The sequence below is a fragment of the Squalius cephalus genome, assembly GCF_949319135.1.
Source record: "Squalius cephalus genome assembly, chromosome: 13".
Classification (NCBI taxonomy): Eukaryota; Metazoa; Chordata; class Actinopteri; order Cypriniformes; family Leuciscidae; genus Squalius; species Squalius cephalus.
This window is the reverse complement of record NC_137134.1, coordinates 20195019-20214863: the sequence shown is the minus strand read 5'-3', so window position 1 is coordinate 20214863 and position 19845 is coordinate 20195019. Positions and strand designations below refer to the sequence as shown.

General features: G+C 37.5%; 1 protein-coding gene across 1 annotated transcript in view; it reads right to left on the bottom strand.

Moving 5' to 3' along the window:
- Window positions 1–19845, bottom strand: part of ncanb (neurocan b) — a 115916-nt gene that overhangs the window by 31286 nt on the left and 64785 nt on the right. The window contains exon 9 of the mRNA XM_079890079.1: window positions 8608–8721. Within this exon, the coding sequence (XP_079746205.1) occupies window positions 8608–8721 (114 nt within the window). The remainder of the gene's footprint in view (window positions 1–8607; window positions 8722–19845) is intronic.

Sequence of the window (19845 nt, the reverse complement as noted above, 5' to 3'; positions counted from 1 at the left end):
TGGTTTGGGTCGAGTGTAAAGTGCATGTGTTTCAGCTAGGGGCAGCATCTTAGTGAGCTGAAGTCAGGCCGTGTCCAAACCACTGCTGACAGGTCTAGTGCAACAACTCAGGGAGCGTTACAGAAGCTAATGAGCAGAGGTGTCACAACATTTCAAACTGTTGCTCCTCAGATCTGACAGTGCCTCTGTTCTCTCTCTGGCGTGGGGAGGTCAAAATTGAACTCAAAGCTGTCTTCAAACAGAGAACCAGAGAGTGTGTGTGTGTTCTTGGGGTGTGTGTGGGGGAGGGGGGGGGGGGGGGCAATGTGACGAAAAGAGAAATGCAAGAGGAATAGAGTGATATGCAGCACTCAAGATCCCCCCGACCCAGTCAGGTAATCTAGACGGCCTGAGGGCTTATGCAGCTGAGGATGGATTTCGTAAACCCCCTCTAACCCTGGCTGTGATGCAATCCACACAGCTTGGGGGATCACGCGGGAATGAGGAGATTTGCCATATTTCTCTAGGTGGGCAATTTTCAATACACGCTTTGAAATCCAACAAAGATCCAATCAATGTGTGAGATCAGATGTTGCTGTCTAACTGGGATATAAATAGCGAGATGTGTTCGAACACCTCTTAAAAAGTCACCTCTTACTTTCCTCAAAATTGTCAAAATCAATCAGATATCAGCAGAAGGATGAACTCTGGATCATAAGAATAGGATAAAGGAAGCCGTGTAGCACAAAATTTCCTGCAGCACTGAATACCTTGCATGACTTTCTCACTTCAGCTCACTAATAGAGTGCTCTGTATTCACATGACTTTCACATGTTAATCACACATCTCAATTGACTCTAGAATTTGATTTTAGCATCTTGCGAAGCGTAAAGCTAAAAATAATTAAACTATTTTAATACAATTAATTTGACTATCTGTACTCAATATTTGTGTTTACTATTTTTTGATACTTCTTGGTACTGGATAAAAAAATAATAATATTTGAGCAGAGTCAATTTTGTTGCAATGCATTTTTGGATTCATTTTCTGAAAAAAAAAAAAAAAAAAAAAAGAAGCAGAATGCTGCCTTAAACAATAAAAAAAAAACAAAAAAAAAAAACAAGATATTTTAAAAAGCAACAAAGTTGATGCCCTCCTTTTTGGAACAACCTTCATGCTCGGAATGGATCTACAATGCCTTAAAATGCAGTCTAGCTAGAATGCTCAAGTAAGAGAGATAGATAGACAGACAGATGGATAGATAGACAGACAGAAAGATAAATAGATAGATAGATAGATAGATAGATAGATAGATAGATAGATAGATAGATAGATAGATAGATAGATAGATAGATAGATAGATAGATAGATAGATAGACACTTTGTGGCATTTCTTGTAAATTAGGTCTCAGATTAGTGAGACACCTAAAAAGGTTACTAACGTAACAGCTATTTACTTCGCAGTGAAGTATAGCCATCTTTTTGCATTAGCATTAGCATCTCTGTTCTTCCGCGCAGACATCTGTGATAAGCATTTGTGATTTAACACAGAGCGGCGTAAAAAGCTCAAAGCACTGGCGCACCTTCACGTGATAGTGGTCCTGGTAAAGCAGAGATAAGAGGAACCCCCCCCCAGCCCCCGCACCCCACCCCTCATAATTCATTTCCAGAACTCATTCCCAGGACAACACGTCCATCCAGCTGCCACAGCGATAAGAGGCTCCGAAACCCAGACACTGACTTCATAGGAAATCAATTTGTCCCCAAATGTACAGTAAATGACTAGGCTTTACAAATTCTGTTCCCATCCTACTGCAGAGGACCGTCACATGGACGATGACTGACACTGCTGAGTCAGCATCCAATCAGAGGCCAGCACACATCATTTCATCCCCTCATCCGTAGAGCGTTAAGCCAACCATACACTACAACACTGAAGCTTGTCGCCCTGCACACATTCGGTTTTGTGTTTTCTAGTTTTGATGTTTTATTCTCTCTCTCAATTCTCATTAGTCTTTTTAACTGTCCTGTCTATTAATTAAAAGACAAACGCTATGATTTATATCATATTGGCCCCAATCTCGCATTCACTGTGTACTAGGTGTACAATTAGTGTAACCTGACTAATTACTTAATGCACTGTTGGCTACATGGTTTACTTTTTCATTTGTTTTTAACAATTTCTCTAGTTGTGAAAAATGATACTATAATAGGACTACCAAAAAAATTTAAATAATTTAGTAAAATATTTGTATAATATTATGTATGTTTTTACAGATTTATTTGATCATGTTTTTGTATGTTTTAATAGTTATATTTTATTTATATTTAGTTTTTAATATACAGTAATAAAAATTCAAATGGCTTTTCAAATTTAGTAAATATTATGTACTTTTCATTTTACAAAACAACAACAAAAACAACAAATGATTACATTTTTGCTTATTTGTGAAACATGAACAATGAATAATAGAACTACAGAACCGAATTTTTAGAATATTAAGTAGATTTTCTTTTACAGATTTTAGATTGTTTTCACATTTTATTTTATATTTATAAATTCATATTTATATATTATTTATTTCAAATTGCTTTCAAATTATTGTAGTAAATGGTATGCATTTTTAATTTCAAAATAATAATGCAAGTTTTAAAAAAAAAGTCCTGCAAGTATTATTTAAATAACTGTAAATAAAATAACCCTGCTGTCCAAGATATTGGTATAAGCCTTAAAAAAACAAACAAAAAAACATTGCGTTCCAACACTAGCAAATTTTACAATGCCAAATTGTTTCGCATTTGATTTATTGCATGTGACTAGCGCAATATGAGGCTTTTTGCTGCCAACTTGAAAAAGGACAATGAGTTTCGGTATGAAAGTGTGAGCTTGGCTTTAGCTGCTGTAAACTGTAGCAATGTGGTGGTCCAGGACTTTGTGGACAGCAGCAGGTGTATTCAACTTCTGTGATCGCCTGGTGGGCCAAACTCATAAAAACTCGTTAATCTCCAGATCTGTGTTTTCTTTTGCTCCGCCCCCTGCTGTCGTGTTGGGCTGCCAACTGGGCCGCCCTCTACCTGTCTTTGCCAACATTAGTCTGACGGAGCAGATGGACCTGAGGTTGTCCGCGCGCGCCGGCCCGTTCCGACAGCCCGAGGGTGCTCGGATCCACATCGCCCCTCGCACCGCGGTACTTGTCAGCAAATGAAGAATGATTGTCAATGATTTGTTGATCACTTCTCCATGCAGGATAGAATGTGTCAAGGGATGATTTAATGAGCCACTGGTGCCGGGCGGGGCCGATCATCTCGTGTAAAGAGCAGCCGTGCACTGGGGGATTGGCTTGCCCACATAGCCATCAATCAACAGGCGCAATGATGTGAAAGAAGCTGCAGTGGGCTGAGCTTCCTCTCGGGAAATGTCCCAGAAGAAAGTTGCTCTCTAGGGTTGTAGGGCAAAAATATGAATAGGGCAAACTTCATTTATCAAATGCAATTATGGAGTCTGATGTAAATGCAACAGAGGGTTGCGGAAGGGTTTATTTTGATATTTTAATTTAACGATATATAAAGAATAATCAATTTGTTAAATCTGAAAATATTTTATAACACATAAAAAATATAATTAACATAACAAATATGTCTATCTATCTATCTATCTATCTATCTATCTATCTATCTGTCTATCTATGTGTGTCTGTCTGTCCATCATTGTATGGTTCCTATCTGTCTTTCTGTCTATCGATTGGGAATAAAATAATTGGGGAAATAAACTTAGTTATTAAAATAATGTATTAATATTTATTATAATAATATGCTAATATATATATACTGTTAAAAATAACATCTAATCAGTTGACAACCCTAGTACAAACTTCTTGGTTTCAAATGTGTTTGCATGTCTGCCAATATGTTGCGTATTTCGACGTATAGGCAGAGGGACCAAACTAAGCCGTGGAGGAAATGCATACGAGGTTAAGGGTGGAGAAAATATATGGCAGTCTGGTGGAGGCAAATGCAATGTATTACTGGAGAAAAAGGCTTATGGGACCAAAAGGGCTGCTTTCACTCCTTTTTGGAAGTGCATTGCAATTTTCATACAGCCTTTCTGGCAAATAACAACAGGGCAGAGTGGACAGGGGTTGAGGGAGCAGCACTGAAAAAGAGAATGTAGAGTGAAAAAGAGAGACTGAGAGAGAAAAAGTGGAATATACAAATATATATATACTACAGTATACAGTAGTGTATATTTGAAGTCCTGTTTGAGCTGACATGTGTTGGTGTTTTATAATATGTAGCTCTGCAAATAAAGGCTTTTTAAATACTAAAATTGACGTGAGTAACAAGATGTGAAGTTTTGTCCCTTTTTAGACAAAGGATCCACTCACAATTGTTTGCATAGTGTATATTTATAAGCTGTCGACTCCACATTTCGACTGCTTGAAACAAAGTGAATGAGTATTGAATCATATGGGTGTGCTTCGGTCTGACTTCATTATGTTTGCACTGTAAAATTGTATTTGTGCTATTCAGCTTCCCAGAAACATTAGCCATTTCCCCTGCAGGCTGAATAAATCTCACTGCCAGCATTTGTATTTGGCTTTTCAATTGTTTTAATGCACAGAGCAACCACCCAATCCCCATTTGCAGCAGTTGTGACCCATAAGTCATTGAGTAACCTCTAAACTAATGTGTTGATCCAACCATGGCTGATTTGCGGTGGACCTTTAACTCTGAAATGTAGAAAACAAAGAGAATATCACCATAATCTTAAATTGTAACTGAGAGAATAATATTCAAATAATGCTGCTGATAACAGCAGTATGTAAATAGCATATTTACATTATACAGCTCAAATAACATATTTTTTCATGGAATAATTAATGTCTTTAGATTTCTACAAAACCCTCCAAAATGACTTGCCAAATAGACTTCTATTGTAACCACCATTTTTACTTTTACTATCTCATGCTTACGAACAGTTATGGGTGGCAATCCAAGCCAGTCAAGGTATTTCTGCACCATTTTGTGTCTCAAATGAATGTCTCTTCAACTGTTCCTTAAATTATTGAACATAACTAAACTTAAGATGTGTCTCAATCTAGCTCATGTATCACCTGGAGTGGGAGATCCATGTAGATTGATGGACAGCCCCATCTTGTTGATGTTGGCATGTGTTGCTTGCGGCAGGGAGAAGATCACTTCCTTCATAATTCTCTTTGCTCTTTCTCATAAATGTTTCAATTGCCCGGCAGATGCGCAGTCAATAAATTATGCAAGGATCCTAAATGCTTCCCAAATTGCTGAGCACAACCTGAGTCCCGAAGGACTGAGTCCAAGGATAATGTGTTGCAGTGTCATTTATCTATGCATTTTGTTCCTAAGGTAGCTTGAGAGCGATGGTAGAGTTTGTTAAGGCATTGCAATACAGTTGCTAGGGGGTTGCTAAGTGGTTGCAAGGGTGTTGTGGGTGGTTGCTAGAGGCCCAAGTCAAAAAGAGCCCACCTCCAAGTCTCTGATACTAGATGTGGCTCAGGGTTCCTTGCTCTATAAAAGTATATGTTTTTGAAAAGTATATGCCCGCGTTCTCCACCAAGTTTTATCCAATGCAAATATTTGTAAAAGTACACCTTTCCTCAATAAAGCAAAGGTACAGTAGCAATCATGCATGTCTGTAGCATAAACGGTGCAAGGCGAGTCTTAGCAAGCAGCGTTTATGAATACAAAAAAGAGAATCAAAGAACACTTTCCCTACATAATTCATCCTTCTTTTGTCTGATGACACATTGACTGGAGAGATCAAGTGTTAGATTAGTACAAAATGTGGTCAAAAGAGTTTGCAGTAATATGTAATTAACCTTGTGCTTTTGGCTGTAATTAATATTACACACACTGCTAACACGGAATGCTCCGCCAGTAGCCAAGAAAAGCCAATTACTAAATCTCCCGAAGGAACTTGCGACGTCCAAAATTATCGGAATTACATAAACATTGTTTTCTTCTGAATGCCATTTACGTCACAAACCTAAAATGGATCCCTAAAGCAGTGCAGAATTGCATAAAAATATGTGTGAACCGAATAACGGGTTATTAGCAAACACTACAGTTAGCATCACACTGTAACGCTTACTAGCACAAGTGCTAGCGACAAATCAACTGTTTGTTGTAGTTTAGCATAATTCACATATCGACTCTGCAGTTGGAGCGTGAAAAGATTTACATTTACATATTTGGCAGACGCTTTTATCCAAAGCGACTTACATTGCATTTCAAAGTACACATTTACATTCTTATCAGTTCTTGCTTTCCCTGGGAATCGAACCCATTGCAAGCACCAACGCTCTACTGTTTGAGCTACAGGAAAGATTGATAATGAGACTCGGGATAATGCAGCTTTGATAACCTTCGACCTCTCCAACATAACACAGCTGGGACCTTTGACATCCAGACGGCTCTCCGTAATGGCACCTTATTAGGGCCTCAGCTGTCTGTTCGGTCTATAATGGTCATAAGATGAACACAAAAGCAATGTTCCTAATACAACAGTAAGTCTAGTTAGAGATAAGCCAGCATTTTATCCAGCATTACTTTGTTTGTCAAAGACTGTAATTGTAGAACTAGATAGAATGGTCCCAAATCCGCCCACTCAGCTGTACATACTTCAGTCAGACATTAGGTGGTGCTATAATGATCAGATTTACCCTTTCGCTAATAATTCTGGAACTGTGTCAGCTAGAATCAATTTATTTGATATCTCCTTGAATCGGTCAATGTTGTTCTTAAAATGTTACCGCCATTTTGAAATTTCTGAAAAACATACTTTTCGAATTCGTCCTCGACTGTTTGTCCATTTGGCACAGTATTTGGTGCGTTTCATCTACAGACCATCATGGCACATATTTACCAAAATAATTTTGATTCGTCATTTCATTTTCATTGATTCGTCATTTCGTTTTTTGGGGTGTCGGTCATTTTGACTAAATTATATCTTCTGAAAAACAAATGTTATGGGTGGTTGCCAAAGCCTTTTTATCATATATATGGTGAAAACGGTATAAACAACAGCAACATCCTCTTTTCATGATTCAATCCAATTTGAATGGATAAAATATCCTACATTATTACTCAAAAATACCCCATTTTGTGAATGTTAAGTGCTTTGTAAACACTGTCATTTCATGTTCTCTTCAAGTGGGTACAGTTCTAGCTGCTCAATATATATTATTCCTTTCTTTTCTACCTCTTTATCTCTCTCTCTTTTTCTCTACAGCATAGCCTTGGCCTCCTGTACAGAGTGTGCTCTCATTTTCTCGAAACCCTTCCAACCTCCAGCGCAGCTCTCCCTTCACCTGTTCCTGTTCTTGTCTGACAGAGAAGAATGAGCTGTGTGCAGTCCTGTCAGATCACGCAGCCACTTCCCGTACATGCCACCTCGCAGTTAGCTTCTGTAAACCATCTTCCCCAGGTGTTCCCAATTTTTGCTGCTAGCTGAGCCCCTATAGCCTACATGATTTACCTGTACCCCTTGAGATTTTTCAAGCTATTTCAAAATGTAATATATTTGCAATACATGTAATATCAATTGTGAAAAATGTGTTCTTCATCTTCTATAATAATAATATTATTATTAATAATACTACACATAATAATAAGTATAATTAGGTTATATCAAAAATATAAAAATAATGTACTAATAATATTAATTTTATTACCAGCAACAACAAATACTACTACAACTACTACTACTACTAACTAATTAAAATATATTAAAATATAATAGGTCAAATATTAAAAAATAATTAAGTAATAATATTTTATTAATTGTATTACTAACAACCACTACTACTACTAATAATAATTAATATTATTATTATTATTATTATTATTAGAGCAAAGCTAATTATTACTATTTATTATTTCTAATTTGTTTTAGTAAATATTAGGGCTGAGAAACAATTAATCGCGATTAATCGCATCCAAAATAAAAGTTTGTGTATGCATAATATATGTGTGTGTACGGTGTATAATTATTTTGAATATATAAATACACACACATGCACTTGTATTTAAGATATATACTGTATATAGACTTAATGTATATGTAATGTATATTTTATATAAATATAAACATTTTATATATAAATAACACATTTTTCTTAAATATATACATGTGTGTGCATTTATATATACAAAATAATTATACTCCATACACACACATATATTATGTAAACACAAACTTTTATTTTGGATGCGATTAATCGCGATTAATCGTTTGACAGCCCTAATTATTATACATAATTATTATTACTATTTCTTTTTTTAACAAACTATTTACAGTTCCTTTATAATGCTTAATTGGGAAAACAAACAACGAAAAAAAACATCTGATCTAGATACTGGTAAATTCAATTTTGGATGACATTTTAAGTCTTCGACTTGCTAATAATCATATTCATTGGTTCTGCATCAAGGGTCAAAGGAATAACCCCCAGTAGAAGCGCTTGCAGTGGTTTTATATCCTATTTTAGCCCTCTGCATAAATTCAAGAGCACTTCCAGAGCTGCTGTGGGCTCCTTCAAACGGCCTTGACCTCTTTTGTCCCGACCCTGACCTCTCTCTTAATCCACTTACCGATCTCGCAGCTCTCTCCTGAATAGCCCTGAGGGCAAAGGCAACTGTATCCCTCCCCCTCGGTCAGACAGCTCCCACCATGCAGGCACGGGTTGGTCTGGCAGGGATCATCTTCTGTTGTAGAGAGACAACACAAGAGAATAGAACACGGTTTAAAACATTGCACAGCAGATAGAATGTTTTACGGCCAGATTCGAACCTGAATCTCCCATATGAGCACCAAGGCTCAATGTTTCCGGATAATGTAGTGCATATGTGCGGCCAACACAAGTTTGGGCCTCATTCATGTATCACGAGCAGAAAGCTTCCACTTTCCCAACTGAAAAAACGGAGCTTAAGCGGATGACTTTCAACAAGGTGAGAGATTAGCACAAGTTTGATATCATCCCCCGTTCATCATGACAGATGCTCCGGAGGGAAGGACAATGCGATTCACCATGTCCGCCTCTGATGATCCCCGGCCTTCATAAATTATCCGATCATCGCCTAGAGTAGCGGCGCACACTTTTCTCTATTTTTATGGCACATTACCATACCGTTCTCGGGTCATAAACACACTTTATTTCTATGAGCTACGACTCTTGAAAAACCTGTACAGCAAAATGTTTTGGGGTGTGATGATGAATGGAAAATTTCACAGATTAAGTCATAATTACATCAATTTACGGACGGGGAACTTTTACAAGGACGTCAGCGCACGACTTGCACTGGAAATTGATTAAGTGCTGCTTTATAATCCGTTTCCAACCACGAGACGCAATCTGACAGTGCATCAAACACACCACGTCTCCTCCGGTATAATTCCAAACACGCAATTATTTACAGCAGGGGAGATAAATCGCAACACGAGCCATGTGCGTTAGACTCCCCACATCTTGTCGAGTTTTACTTTTTTACAGGCATTGGGAGCTCTTCAACAGAAACTAAACGTACTCTGTTAGTTTTCTGTTGTGACAGCTTTTCTTATTTCTCTCCTTTAACATATTTTTCTTAAAGCACACAATTCCTCAAGCAAACAAAAAGTACACACACAATACGGGCAAAGTATGAAATCAGATTGAAGGCAAGATTTGCGATTGTGTTCTGTAGCTACTGTGCATACAACATCTGTCTTCTATTAAATTGTATTTACAGACAGTTTACCCAACTGTCAGAGTTCAGGCTGGTTTATGATGGTCAGTGCTGGTCTAGCTAGTGGACAATCATAACAAGCGAGTAGACAGATAGATAGATAGTAGGGCTGTCACTTTTGTGAAAAAATCCTGTTCGATTTTTGAGACATAAGTGTTCATTGAATCGATTGTAAAATTGATTTTCCATGTCTAAAGACGTTTCCCTTTTAAACGCCAAATATGGTCAAATCCACGGACAACTAACAGGCATTAGGATGAACGTTAAGAGGGCGCTTGAGACGCGCACAAGTAAGCAATATTCCTGATAATTTATTTATTTTCGTTTTCGAAACTTGTGTTGGTTGGTCCGATCGATTGTGCAATTGATTTTCGAACGTAAAGTGACAGCCCTGATAGATAGATAGATAGATAGATAGATAGATAGACAGACAGACAGACAGACAGACAGATAGATAGACAGACAGACAGATAGACAGACAGATAGATAGATAGATAGTAGACAGACAGACAGACAGACAGATAGATAGACAGACAGGTAGATAGACAGACAGACAGACAGACAGATAGACAGATAGATAGATAGATAGATAGATAGATAGATAGATAGTAGACAGACAGACAGACAGACAGACAGACAGATAGATAGATAGTAGACAGACAGACAGACAGACAGACAGATAGACAGATAGATAGATAGATAGTAGACAGACAGACAGACAGACAGACAGACAGACAGATAGATAGATAGATAGATAGATAGATAGATAGATAGATAGATAGATAGATAGATAGATAGATAGATAGATAGATAGATAGATAGATAGAGATAGATAGATAGATAGATAGATAGATAGACAGACAGACAGACAGACAGACAGACAGATAGATAGATAGATAGATAGATAGATAGATAGATAGTAGACAGACAGACAGACAGACAGACAGACAGACAGACAGACAGACAGACAGACAGACAGACAGACAGACAGACAGACAGACAGACAGACAGACAGACAGATAGATAGATAGATAGATAGATAGATAGATAGATAGATAGATAGATAGACAGACAGACAGACAGACAGACAGATAGATAGACAGACAGGTAGATAGACAGACAGACAGACAGACAGACAGACAGATAGATAGATAGATAGATAGATAGATAGATAGATAGATAGATAGATAGATAGATAGATAGATAGATAGATAGATAGATAGATAAGCATCCAAAACACAACATGTGCTTTTCAACAGGGTAGTTGACAGCAGACATCAAAACTTATCAAAAGCCAGTTGAGCATTCTTCCACTGATTCTTTTTTTATTATAAATAATAAATAACTAATATTTTTTTTTATACCGGTTTAAGGCCACATTCACACTGAAAAGTGACAAAGAACAATGTGAAGGACAAAAATTGAAAGTCATAAGTTGGAAAATTCAGTCAATTTTTTTTTAGTCCAAAGACAACAGACAACAGACAGCAGAAACCCACAGTTGCATGGCTGAGATTGACAAGTATACGACACATGAGTGACTGCTGCTTCACAGCAAAAATGAGCGGATAAACATTCCCTCGCTCTCTCATGAGCTCTCAAAGCCGGCTCGGCTCAGAAGGAGGCAGCTGGGCTATTGTGAATTCTTGGAGCAGAGCACGATGGCATAAAGATCCACATTGACCAATTTTAATGAATGCCACCCGGACCGGCACACAACTCTATGAGAGCGACAGAGTTCAAGGACTCCTCGTCATCATCATGATGAAATAAACTCTTCAGCACCCACTCAAGAGCTTTTTCATCCCAAATCCCGTCAAACGGATCGTTTTCTGAGAGGATGGAGAGCTCTTGTCGCTAAGCTGGGAATGGTGCAGGGGGAAAAGACATTCAGGTCCCAAACAATTAGTCACGACGTAGGTCATATCCTGAACAGATCGCTAGTCCCGACGGAGATTGGTTCCTTAAGCTGTGGATCATGTGGAAACACCTCAGGAGGTGGTTTGAGACGTAAATGCATTGGGTTATTCAGGCCACAGATGTAAGCTTTACTCATCCCAAATGGAATTACACTAGCATGGAAAATTTTGGAATTTCGCAATGCACAAGTGATCAAGCAATCATGGACAAAGCTAAATAGGATGAAGGAAGCGCTCGAGGGAAAATTTTGCTGTTCGGCATTAGCTTGAAGTTAACATGGAAGTTAAATTGGTATATATGGTGCAGTAATACAGTGCAAAAATAATAATAATGAAGATAAAAAGTGATAAAAAGTGACACATGAAAAAAAAATTCTGAATAAAATAATTATAAACAACAATAAAATAAAATAAAATAAAATAAAATAAAACAAAGAAGTAACAGAAAATGTCACTGCCTTTAGCATCATCATAGAAATGATCCGTTTTGTAGGTGTAAATAGATGGAATAGCGATCTGATCAATGAAGACGCATGAAGTGACTAAGCATAAATAGTAGGGCTGTCAAACGATTAATCGCGATTAATCGCATCCAAAATAAAAGTTTGTTTTTACATAATACATGTGTGTGTGCGGTGTATAATTATTTTCTATAATACACACACATGCATGTATATATTTAAGAAATATTTGCATGTATATACTGTGTATATATATTTATATTATATATAATTTATATTATATATAAATATTTTATATATAAATAACACATTTTCTTAAATATATATATATGCATGTGTGTGTATTTATATATAGAAAATAATTATACTCTGTACACAGACATAAATTATGTAAACACAAACTTTTATTTTGGATGCGATTAATCGCGATTAATCGTTTGACAGCCCTAATAAATAGTAAAATTTCTTTTCATGTTATGAATGAGCAAACAAAAGAATAGCTAATGTAGTGAATGAGCTGGAGGATGGTTAAACAGAAAAAAAAAAAAAAAAAAAAAGGGGATGAGAGCAATAGCAGTTAAAAGCCTTTTCTGTTTCGTGCGGTTGGCTTATGATTAATTACACAGCAAGCTTAAAATAGTTCCATCTTCCCCAATTCCGTCTCTTTCTATTTCTCCCTGACTTTCTTACTACAGTCCATGCGCTGTTTGTGGTCTCAGCGGACCCTGAATGAAGCTCATCCTGAGATGGAAACGACTGCTCACACTATCAAGTGGATAATAGTCCATTTGCCATGATAAACGCATTATTACAAAATATTTGATGCAGCAAGTGCCTATATTGCAACGTCTACTGAGTAGCATCTGAATAGCATGACAAGTCACTTAAAAAAGACTCACAAATGGGTCTCAAACTTATGAATCATCAGTTTGAAAAACTAGTGGGGGTGCTAACCAAACTCACTATGTATTGAACACAAACAGCTACCCTGAAACAAAGATAACAAGACTTCTTGTAGAAATTGCAAACTGATTCCATTAAACTGTGATCTCTGCTGCTGAATCTCAAAAACACAGTCTATGGCCATGAGGGGCAGTCTCTGGGAAAATAAAATACTAATACAGTGCTTCACTGCCTCGACTCTTAAGTGTGCATTGTCTCATAAACAAGCTGTTTATGATGCTACACTGAAGGCCTTGTTAAAGGAGAAATACTTGAAGACTTCACTGTAGTAATATCCAATCAAATCCCTTCGAGATCTTCACACTTGAAAACAATAGATGGATAATTTAAGTGGCTGGACTGCACAAACAAATCTCTCTGAAGGAATAAAGTGTTGCGAGAACTTCAGCGATACTTATACTGCATCTCGTGTCCACAGCGTGATATTTTGTTAACACCCTTTCAACATCTTTCACATCCCCTCCCATTTTCCTTTTTTAAAGGGATATTTCACACAAAAATGAGTCAGTCACTCACACACACACAAACAGGAAGAAGAGGATTTATGTGACTCTATGTAACTTATGTAACTCAACAATTAATTCCATATTGCAACTTATTGTTTGCTGCATATTTGTTTGTTGTTAGTTGTCAATGGACCAAAGTGATTTGAACATATGTGACGTAATAATTGCGATTTTCCAACTCGTAAACACTGACGTCCCAGGAGGACTTTTTTTAACTTTAATGTAAATATGATATTTTGACTTGACTATTAAATTCCTACAACTGCCTTGCGTTATGATTTCTCTCATTATTCATTTTTAATAATTGGATCAGTCTCTCCATATAAATGAATCATACATTTAGCTACTTTTGCTCAAATCATGAAAAAAAAAAATCATTTTCAGGTGCATAGTGCAAACAAAATCGACAGGCTCTTTAAACTCAAAGGCGGGACTTCCATTTCAACAGCCGCCATATGGAGCGATACAAAGATATTTGTATTTTGTAGACATTTTTCAAAGTTGTCTGTCTGCATCCTCTTATTATGTCTATGTTTGAAGCTTGAAAAATGTATACAGCTTTTATGTTTCATAGGAACGTTTCACTCAGTTGCACATAAATCAACCAATACTTGGAAATCAACATTATTCCAGATTTTCTGTATTTGAGCTGTCCCAATTCACTGAAACACTGCATAGTAACTATTGCTGTGAATAAAACCCGCTGTGGGTGGTGAATCATTAAGTCAATTAAATGCTACAATTAGTCACAATCCAAACAAGCGCTCTCCAAATGCAAGAAAAAGCATAATCACACATCATTTTGAGGCAAATTACAGATTTTCACAACTCTAAATTAGTTTATCACGGTTCTCGCAATGAAGTTTATACGTGACACCATCCTCTGAGCCTAGGAGGTCAAATCACCAGCGTTCATCATTCACTGAATGTGAGCTTGCAATTACTGTGGAGGTAAGCTGAGTGTGCACCTAGGGATGCCAAGGACTATTTCTACCGCAACACAGATAACTCTGCATCCCTGTGGACCACAGCAATCTACTGGCACAGAGCAAGCAGTGATTTAATGCTGCTGGAAGAATGAACCAGAGGAAGGCTGGAGTTTCCATCTACCACTGGTGGGATGACGTAACTTGCACCACAGTGGAGCGAACCCTTATAGCACTCAGTATTTGCTGTAGAAAAGCAGAGAGAGTTTGCAGAAATTGGCAAAACTAGGCGTAAATAGCTTGAAAGTTCAGCTGATCACTATAGTACTGGTGGGTTGAGTCCAATCAAATCGATGGCTTGTGAATCTTAAATAAAATCGAGGAATCTGTAATAAAGATGCGATTCTTTGATTCTAAAGTGATAAGATAATTGGTTGGAAACTTGAGCATGCCAAGGTAAAAAAAAACTAAAAACAACTAACTTGTGGTTAACTCTTTCCCTGCCACTGATGGAAATTTCCATCATTTGTGAGACAACGTTTTCGGACATTGACGGAAATTTACGGCTTTCCGTGTTTTCACTGTTATACAGTAGGGGGCGCAATTATGCAACTTCTGAAAGAATACTGAATCTCCTGATCAAAACACAGATAAAGAAGAAACAGAAACAAGCGATAGCATATGTAATCATATGCATATGTAAAATAACATGATCATCAACATTAAACAGCATATACATCTAAACTGCCTAGTGTTAATGAATGAAATGCGACCCAGGACGAGGTATAGGACTGTAAAGCTTTGGGGTGTAGATGAACTCGATCTACTCCATCTGTTTTTTGATCATCGTTCTGAATTAAATCCAGACGTAGAATATTGCATATTCAGATATTCATACAACAAAATATTCTGGGGCCATGAAAGTTTTGTGAAAATGATCTAAAATGCTGGCGGTGGATGGCAATTAAAAAAAAAAAAAAAAACGCTGGCAGGGAAAGAGTTAATTCATGCAAACTGAAGCAATTTACTGGAATGAATCACTAGTGATCATTACTGGAAAACTGACACTGTTTTGAGATAGCTGAGCTACAGTCACTCTACAGAAAACTTTACTTTTACTTCATCACCTGCCAGCCTGCCATCTATAACAGCAGATGTTTCCCCAAAACGCAAAACTAACTATGTTATATATACAACACATTTCTGGTAGAAATGCTAAAAGCAAACCTGATGTGCCAACATTCGAGACCACTGGGCCAACATGACGACAGTAAATCTCACCACAAAAATCTTAAAATCCTACAGCCAGGGATTATGGTGTCTGAAAATCCAAGCGAATCACAGAAATAAGAGTTGACACTATGTCAAAACAGCATGATGTTCTTTTATTTCTTGGTTTTTACCTGCAAGCGGTTTCAAAAATCTTTTTTTAGACCCCAAGTAGTCAAGAAACACGATTCTACAAAAGAGACAATTCAAAGCGCATACGGGCACATAATCCTCAAACACTTAAAACCTACAATTCGAGGTCAGATTTCAGCTAGAAAGGCACTAAACTTCATCCTGGCAATGAGAATCCTAAAATAATCCTGACATTAAACACCTCGCCGTTCCAATAATATCCCCGTCTTGACGTACCTCACCACTACAATGAAAAGATTAAAGTCTGTCGGTGTCACGCGCATCCTGAGATTTGCATAAATAACTCAAAATCTCACATTAAACATCCCTATTAATAGGGTTGATGCTAAAACTAAACACTGGTATGCAAGAGTTTGGTGCAAGGGACAAGAGCTGATTTCATCTCCCTGTGAATATGAAATATAGAAGAAACAAGGGGATATGAGAGCGAGAGAGAGAGAGAGAGAGAGAGAGAGAGAGAGAAGAGTATCTGTGCTATTGTTAGTGCCTGGAGAATCTGACACACAGTTAATGGTTGAAGCTTCTCCATGCTGTAGGCTTCAGGCTGCTAGGCACATCAACAGTCCTTATTGTTTGCTCTTCTTCTCTCTTTCTTTCATTTTTCCCATTCCATCTCCTGCTTGTCTTGGCTGATGTGCCCTGCTGAACATAATTTGATGTCACTGAGTTTGTATCTGAGGAGTATTCTGTTAAAGATGCTGTTGTTTATGCACAAAACGCATCTGCACGCTTGAAGTGAAGTTGATTGAAGCTTGTATCAAGTGTGTCCTCATTCACTGCTATTAAACTACTATTGAAATGCTCTTCTGAGTGATTCATCCGACCATGTACATACTGAGTATTAATGGGACTGACAACTCAATTGATGAGTAATGTGCGGTAACATTGTCAGTTTTCAATAGTGTAGCAATGTATGAAAGTCACTTCTTAAACCAAGCAGCTTTTTGTTGGTCATCACGGTGAATCCACGTGGGGAAATCTAATTATCTGTACAGAACTGTACAGAAACAAATGTGACGATAATTAAATGGTTTTAACTTTAAAAATACTGTTGACAAAATGTAATTTTAGTCAGAGTAAAACTAACCAAGAATAATGAATTTGAATTGACAAAATACTAACTAAAGCAAATTTTATTGTCATCAGAAGATTACATTAGTGAAATTTTGCGGGAGAAAAAAGGTCCATTGTCTATTGTCAATAGTGTAGAGATGTGATCACGGCTCACACAGAAATCACTTTCAAACCAAGCAGCTTTCTGTTGGTATATGTGGCAAATCCATGTGAACAACTTGAGTCCATTGCGAAATTCCTGATCACATAGATTCCTAATCAAATGACTGGATTTTGCCCGCAAAGACGCACTTAAAACAAACGACAAAAATAGAAAGTAAATTTTAACACTGCATGACAGCTTGTCTGCATGCATGTACATTATAAAGCACATTAAATGCTGAAACACTTTCTCTCTCAAAGTGATAGGGGAGAATACAATGCCATGTTGCTAAAATAAGCATCTCAGTGGGGTGTGGAGGGAGTCGGAGCTGTCTGGTCTATTCAGTTCCGGCAAGATACAGCCCAGTCGGCAGGGAACCTGAAACAGCACGTATAATCAGATAGAAGAGGATACTTCATCACAGTGTTCCCGACTCAATCCAGGTCAGCGGCGTGACAATGAAGCCGTTAGATATCAGGAACATCAGGCTTTTGGTTCAATTTCCGACCTGACAGAACTCGCACTATGTTTATGAAAACGCTGAGAATGGGATGATGGAAGATGATTTTGAGTTTACAAAACAGCTTATGACAGAAAGAGGAGTTAATATCAGGGTTTTTATAGTTAACTAAAAATTGTTACTTGAAATAAAATAAACATTCACTTAAATACATTTTCTCATTTTCATTTAGTTTAACTTAATGTATTAAAGTAACTCAAACTAAAACTGAAATAAATAATAAAAACTATATAGACATATTTAAAAAAAAGTAAAAATGACAAAAACACAACTTTTAACTAAAATGAAAATGGGAAATATAAAAATGAACATTTCGGTTATGTTAGACATTGACAAACTTTAGACATTCTATTGACTATTAGGAACTTTGCAAGTACATGTCAAATTATTGTACTAACCCGAACTCTAAAAGTCTACTAATACTCTACTAACAGTTGCAAAGTTACTCATAGCCAACACAATGTCTAAGGGGAAACATCCAAATAAAGTGTTACCAAAACTTCTAAAAATTATAAAAAACTATAACAGTATCTCAATAATACCAAAATAACACAATGCAGTACATGCAAACAAGCTTAGTAAGCAAGCAAGATGGTTGCTAATGAACTTGCGACGACACCGGTATTATCGATAACACCGTGGGGGGTGGGGAGGGGGGTTGTTTTCGAAAACGCGATAATGCACACACATATTGGGAGCCGCTATCAAAATGCAGGGTATTGAAACTGCTCTTGAATGTGTGCTCGCTATCCTTTTGCCCAGTTCACATTGAATGATTTTGGGCTGTCCCAGGCGAAAGATTACCAATCGTGGCAATTTTTGTGGTCGTGGCTCCTAAATGGTGGTCCTGCGCCATACAGTGAGAGAGGTTCAAAGACGGCCGTTGTCACGGACTTGCGACCAAAGATAGCCTGTGATAATTTTCTGACAGAGTCAGAAATTTAGCATGATCATCTCACTAGTCTACTGACTAGCCAATTAAAATGCATCATGAAATGGCGTATTGAACTTACCAGAAACTTAAAACTATTACCTCAAACTCCATTTTCAAAATTGTCTTGGTAAGTTGGCCTCTTTTCCCTAAACATAACCGTGTCCATATTCTCCTCTTTCTCAGCGCAAATAAAAACCACAATTGCCAAAGTGCGATTCAACTTGCTCTATTTGTTTACTGATGACATTTTATTCTATACTAACTCGTGTTGTAGCCTACTATTCAATAGGTGTCAATCGTACAGTCTACATACATGTCATACCCAAGTTTATTAGGTTTGTGTAGTACAGTGTGATTCGTAATGATCTAATTGGATTGCCGGAAATCACAATCTGTAGCAGGCGTTACTCTTGTCATGTGATAAGTGTGATCAAATCTGATTCCTGCTGCACTGTGCTGCAACTCTGCAGCTCGAGCTGTATATGGAGCAGAGCAGACACTTTTGGTTTATAACTGTAACATCTGTTCTTCAGCTGAACTAAATGGTTTTTATTTCTATAAAAAAACAAACCAATGGTGAGCAAGTCATGTAATCGTGTACGGCCGAACACCGTGAAACACCGGTAACATAGATTACCGCAGCAATAGTTGCTAAGGTGTCATTTCTGAGCACTGATCGGTGGTTTCTAACTTGTCCAATTCAAACACCACCACTCATAAAGCAAGAAAGCTGTCAGAGCCATGGTGTAGTGGTATGGCGCACATTTAGAGCCTTAGTTCTGTTGCAAATGATGCAGGTTCGAGTCCCAATCTTATTCCTGCTCTTTTTCTCATCTCACCTAGTCTGTACTATCTTATAAAGACACAAATGGCACAAAAATAAATAAAAAACTATAAACAGATGACAGAAACTTTTTCTTCCCTGTCCTTAAATTAGTATCTTAAAAAAATATATTGAAAAACTTGCACTCTGAGAGCTGGCATTTCGATGTTTACAGCCGCTTTAGTGCACACACATATAACAAACATCATGTTTCCTTAAACATAAGACCACCCAGTGGATCGTGTGGGTGGTGAGACAGTAAACAAACCATCTGAAGGAGGGGGTGATGTTCACCAGGAGAGAGCCTGGCAGCTCAGTTAGCAGCAAGTACAACTGTTAGCTTGTCGACAAACAGTAGTAGCGCTCGGCGCTCACATGATCAAAGCCCGAACGCAGCACGCATGGCTTCCATGGAGA